The following is a 6,033-nucleotide window of genomic DNA, read 5'->3' on the forward strand; positions in this document are numbered from 1 at the left end:
CCATATTGACATGATGGCATCACGCAGTTGCTGCAGATTTGTCGGCTGCACATCTATGATGTGAATCCCCCATTTCACCACATCCTGAAGGTGCTCTATTGGATTGAGAAGTGGTGACTCTGGAGGCCATTTGAGGACAGTGAACTCATTGTCATGTTCAAGAAACCAGTCTGAGATGATTTGAGCTTTATGACATAGAGCATCGAAGGATCTTTCATGGCGGTTAAAACGAAGAGTCGGAGTACCCGGCCCGGAGGGTTACCGGGGTCCCACCCTGGAGCCAGTCCTGGGGTTGGGGCCCGTGAGCGAGCGCCTGGTGGCCGGGCTTTCGCCCATGGGGCCTGGCCGGGCCCAGCCCGAACCGGATACATGGGCTCGTCCAACTGTGGACCCACCACCCGCAGGAGGAACATGAAGGGTCCGGTGCAATGCGAGTCGGGTGGCAGACCAAGGCGGGAGCCTTGGCAGTCCAATCCCCGGACAAGAAAACTAGTTTTTGGGACATGGAACGTCACCTCGCTGGCGGGGAAGGAGCCGGAGCTTGTGGTAGAGGTTGAGCGGTACCGGCTACATATAGTCGGACTCACCTCGACACATTGCATTGGCTCTGGAACCCGAGACCTGGAGAGGGGTTGGACACTCTACTTTGCTGGAGTTGCTCCGGGTGAGAGGCGGAGGGCTGGGGTTGGCTTTTTGTTAGCCCCGAGACTCTCTGCCTGTGTGTTGGGGTTTACCCCGGGGGACAAGACGGTAGCTTCCTTGCGCCTTCGGGTCGGGGAACGGGTCCTGACTGTTGTTTGTGCTTATGGGCCAAATATCAGTTCAGAGTACCCACCCTTTTTGGAGTCCCTGGGACGAGTGCTAGATAGTGCTCCATCAGGGGACTCCATTGTCCTGCTGGGGGACTTCAATGCTCACGTGGGCAATGACAGCTTGACCTGGAGGGGTGTGATTGGGAGGAACGGCCCACCTAATCTGAACTCGAGCGGTGTTTTGTTATTGGACTTCTGTGCAAGCCGCAGTTTGGCCATAACGAACACCATGTTCGAACATAAGGATGCCCACCGGTACACTTGGTACCAGGGCAGCCTAGGTCACAGGTCGATGATAGATTTTGTAGTCGTATCATCTGACCTGCGGCCGTATGTTTTGGACACCCGAGTGAAGAGAGGGGCGGAGCTGTCAACTGATCACCACCTGGTGGTGAGTTGGATCAGATGGCAAGGGAACATGCCGCGTAGACCTGGCAGACCCAAACGCATAGTGAGGGTCTGCTGGGAACGCCTGGCAGAAGAACCTGTCAAGACGGTCTTCAACTCCCACCTCCGGCAGAGCTTTGACCACGTCCCGAGAGCAGTGGGGGACATTGAGTCCGAGTGGGCCTTGTTCCACTCTGCGATTGTCGAGGCGGCTGTTGCTAGCTGTGGTCGTAAGGTGGCCGGTGCCAGTCGTGGTGGCAACCCCCGTACCCGCTGGTGGACACCAGAGGTTCGGGGAGCCGTCAGGCTGAAGAAGGAGGCCTACAGGGCGTGGCTGGTCTGTGGGTCTCCGGAGGCAGCAGACAGGTACCGGACAGCCAAGCGGAGTGCAGCAGTGGCAGTTGCCGAGGCAAAATCTCGGGCGTGGGAGGAGTTTGGTGAGGCCATGGAGAAAGACTATCGATCGGCTCCAAAGAGGTTCTGGAAAACTGTCCGGCGCCTCAGGAGAGGAAGGCAGCAACTCGCTCACACTGTTTACAGTGGGGATGGGGAGCTGCTGACGTCAACTGAGGCTATAGTCGGACGGTGGAAGGAATACTTTGAGGAGCTCCTCAATCCCACCAATGCGCATTCCGAGGAGGAACCAGAGCTGGGAGGCCTGGGGATGGACTGTCCGATCTCGGGGGCAGAAGTTGCTGAGGTAGTCAAACAACTACACAGCGGCGGAGCCCCGGGGGCGGATGAGGTTCGTCCTGGGTATCTCAAGGCTATGGATGTTGTAGGGCTGTCATGGTTGACACGTCTCTACAACATTGCGTGGTCATCGGGGGCAGTTCCTAGGGAGTGGCAGACCGGGGTGGTGGTCCCCATCTTTAAGAAGGGTGACCTGAGGGTGTGTTCCAACTATAGGGGGATCACACTCCTCAGCCTCCCTGGAAAGGTCTACTCCAAGGTACTGGAGAGGAGGGTCCGATCGATAGTTGAATCTCAGATAGAGGAGGAGCAATGTGGTTTTCGTCCTGGCCGTGGAACTGTGGACCAGCTCTATACCCTTGCAAGGGTGATGGAGGGGGCATGGGAGTTTGCCCAACCAATCCACATGTGCTTTGTGGATTTGGAGAAGGCTTATGACCGTGTCCCCAGGGGCACCCTGTGGGGGACGCTCCAGGAGTATGGGGTGGGTGGCTTTCTGTTAAGGGCCATTCAGTCCCTTTACCAGAGGAGCGTGAGTTTGGTCCGCATAGCCGGTAGTAAGTCGGACCTGTTCCCAGTGAGGGTTGGACTCCGCCAGGGCTGCCCTTTGTCACCGGTTCTGTTCATCACTTTTATGGACAGAATTTCTAGACGCAGCCGTGGTGTGGAGTGTGTCGAGTTTGGTGGCAGGAGAATCTCGTCTCTGCTTTTTGCGGATGATGTGGTCCTCCTAGCTTCATCCAGCTCTGACCTTCAGCTCTTGCTGGGTAGGTTCGCGGCCGAATGTGAAGCGGCTGGGATGAGGATCAGCACCTCCAAATCTGAGACCATGGTTCTCGACCGGAAAAGGGTGGCTTGCCACCTCCGGGTCGGGGGAGAGGTCCTACCTCAAGTGGAGGAGTTTAAGTATCTCGGGGTCTTGTTCACGAGTGAGGGTAGGAGGGATCGGGAGATCGACAGGCGGATTGGTTCGGCGTCTGCAGTGTTGCGGACGCTGAGCCGATCTGTCGTGGGGAAGAGGGAGCTGAGCCAGAAAGCCAGGCTCTCGATTTACCGGTCGATCTATGTCCCAATCCTCACCTATGGTCATGAGCTTTGGGTAATGACCGAAAGAGCGAGATCGCGGATACAAGCGGCCGAAATGAGTTTCCTTCGTAGGGTGGCCGGGCTCAGCCTTAGAGATAGGGTGAGGAGCTCGGACATTCGGGAGGGACTCGGAGTGGAACCGCTGCTCCTCCGGATCGAAAGGAGCCAGTTGAGGTGGTTTGGGCATCTGGTCAGGATGCCTCCTGGACGCCTCCCCGGGGAGGTGTTTCGGGCATATCCTGCCGGCAGAAGGCCCCCGGGTCGACCCAGGACACGTTGGAGAGGTTACATCTCCAATCTGGTCCGGGAACGCCTTGGGGTCCTGCCGGAGGAGCTGGTGGACAAGGCTGGGGAGAGGACGGCCTGGAGCTCCCTAGTTGGGATGCTGCCCCCGCGACCCGGACCCGGATAAGCGGAGGAAGACGAGACGAGAGACGAGACATAGAGCATTATCCTGCTGGAAGTAGGTAGTAGGTACGTTGTGGTCATAAAGAAATGGACATGGTCAGCAACAATACTCAGGAAGGCGGTGGTGTTGCAGCATTGAACAATTAATACTAAGGGGTCCAAAGTGTGCCAAGAAAATATCCCCCACACCTTTACACCACCACCATTAGCCTGAACCGTTGATACAAGGCAGGATGGATCCATGCTTTCATGTTGTTGATGCCTAATTTTTTCCCTACCATCTGAATTTTGCAGCACAAATCGAGACTCATCACACTAGGTAACATTTTCCAATCTTCTATTGTCCAATTTTGGTGAGCCTGTGTGAATTGTAGCTTCAGTTTCCTGTTCTTAGCTGACAGGAGTGGCACCCGGTGTGGTCTTCTGCTGTTGTAGCTCATCTGCCTCAGGGTTCAGAGATGCTCTTCTGTTTACCTCGGTTGTAACGTGTGGTTATCTGAGTTACTGTTGCCTTTCTATCAGTCCAAACCAGTCTGGCCATTCTCCTCTGACCTCTGGCACCAACAAGGCGCATTGGATGTTTTCCCTTTTTCGGACCATTCTCTGTAAACCCTAGAGATGGTTGTGCGTGACAATCCCAGAAGATCAGCAGTTTCAGAAAGACTCAGACCAGCCCATCTGGCACCAACTACCATGCCACGTTCAAAGTCACTTAAATCACCTTCCTTTCCCGTTCCGAAGCTCAGTTTGAACTGCAGCAGATCGTCTCAGCCATGTCAACGTGCCACCATGTGATTGGCTGATTAGTAATTTGTGTTAATGAGCAGTTGGGCAGGTGTACCCAATAAAGTGACCAGTGAGTGAGTGAGTATGTGTGTGTGTGTGTACACACACATACCTCTGTAATCGAACCGATTTAAAGTCAGGGCAGCCCGGTGTTACTACAGAATTTATTTAAATGTTCCTAAATAACATGTCCTAAATAAATGTTGTCAACTGACATTTCTTTTAATGTACCTGTTTTAAATTTAATACTTTGGTCTGTTTATTAATCATTTTAATTAAATGTTTCATTTAGTAAATGTTGTGCACAAAATTAAGATTCAACAGTTGGTTAAATTCAGTGTTGAAAAACGGATTCAGGTTCAGAAATGTTGTTCATCCATTTTTGTTGTTAGTGACACTTTAGCATGTAAGCAAGGTGGGAAATGTTTCATTATCAGCAGCACATATCAGCATCCTTATTATTTATTCTGTGGTTCATTCTGGACTTTGTCAGAAACATGGTCAGAAGAAACCAGGCTAGCTTTCAGAAGGTCATACAGACCTTTTCCAACAGCACCAAATGTGTAACACAGCTCATTCACTGCAGTTGGGTTTCCCCGCCAACTCTGTGACCAAAAGTGGGTATGCTCGTCATTTTGTGTGCATATCTACAGAATCCTATTATACTCCAGTTCAGATTTGTATTGAGCCCTTTTGTTTGTTTGGTTTCAGAGCACTGAAGACCTGGAGGACAGTGTCCAAGACAGGAGAACATGAATTTCAGTTCAGTGATTTCACCTGATAAGACTGTAAAGTTTAAGGGATGTCACTAAACTGTACCATCAGGACTGGATGCTGTTGGACTTCGTGGTTGAGGACCAGATGCACTACTGTAATATTCCTTGGACCAAGAGGACAGCCTGTGTGTGTGTGTGGCTTTAGAAGATGGTCTATCGTTTCTGGCCAGCATATTTTCTTCAGATGTTTGTACTATTCTTTGGTCTGTGAAACTCTAAAACATGTAGACACATTTGAATGTGTGTTTGGACTTTCTGCTCTTCATTTATAGTCACAGCCTCACCTCATAAATCAAGTCCCTAAAGAACAGGAACCCATCAGCCGGCTCTACCAGGCCTGAACAAAGACTGGAGACATGACTCACAGGTCAAAGACCTCCAGCTGTGAATTTAACACTTTTCAAACATTAAGTCCCAGGCTGGTGTTGGAACATTTTTGATTTTATTTTCATTTTTCTTGAGTTTGGTTTTTGTAACCTTTTTCAGAACTAATTTAAGTAAATCGTGAAATAATTACCTGATTTGTTTTCATGGCTCCTGTCCTGTTTAGTCGTTTAAAGCAAATAGTGTTCAAAGGGGTTCAAACCCCACCTTACTTTACCTCTAGCGATCTCCCAATCACATGGTGGCAACTCAATGCATTTAGGCACGTTGACGTGGTCAAGACCATCCGCTGCAGTTCGGAGCTTCAGAATAGGCTCAGAGATCCCAGTGGAGTTCTCACATCCACGTAATTCAGATGTCATAAGACGAGAGATTTTCTGTAGCATACCAAACTGAGAGGGAGGTCTACTAGACAATAAATCAGTTTGTGACAAAGATAATTTCCCCTCACCATCTTAAATAAGCCAACAGGACACAGCTGCTCGGTGGGTCTTTAGAATCAGAAGGGTACGTGGTGAAATGTAGGAGTGGCAGTTGCTCAAACTACCAAAGAAATCCCTCAGACGTGAATTTAAAGTGAAGGTGAATATTAAAAGCGTGGCCAACTTGTGACCCTACAAACATTGTTAGAAATGTTCTTCAGTTGCCCAGAATGCATCACACCAACTCTTAAGACCCTGTAGAGGAGCTGAATCAGGAAC

General features: G+C 50.9%; 1 protein-coding gene across 8 annotated transcripts in view; it reads left to right on the forward strand.

Moving 5' to 3' along the window:
- The window catches only part of ipo8 (importin 8), a 101,052-nt gene extending 95,588 nt beyond the window's left edge, over positions 1-5,464 (forward strand). For all 8 annotated transcript variants that reach the window (XM_070549662.1, XM_070549666.1, XM_070549669.1 and 5 more), the window contains one exon: positions 4,884-5,464. In XM_070549662.1, the coding sequence (XP_070405763.1) occupies position 4,884 (1 nt within the window). In that variant the 3' untranslated portion in view covers positions 4,885-5,464. The remainder of the gene's footprint in view (positions 1-4,883) is intronic.
- Positions 5,465-6,033: the final 569 nt, after the last annotated feature.

Source organism: Nothobranchius furzeri, chromosome 1, assembly GCF_043380555.1.
Source record: "Nothobranchius furzeri strain GRZ-AD chromosome 1, NfurGRZ-RIMD1, whole genome shotgun sequence".
In the NCBI taxonomy this organism is placed as follows: domain Eukaryota; kingdom Metazoa; phylum Chordata; class Actinopteri; order Cyprinodontiformes; family Nothobranchiidae; genus Nothobranchius; species Nothobranchius furzeri.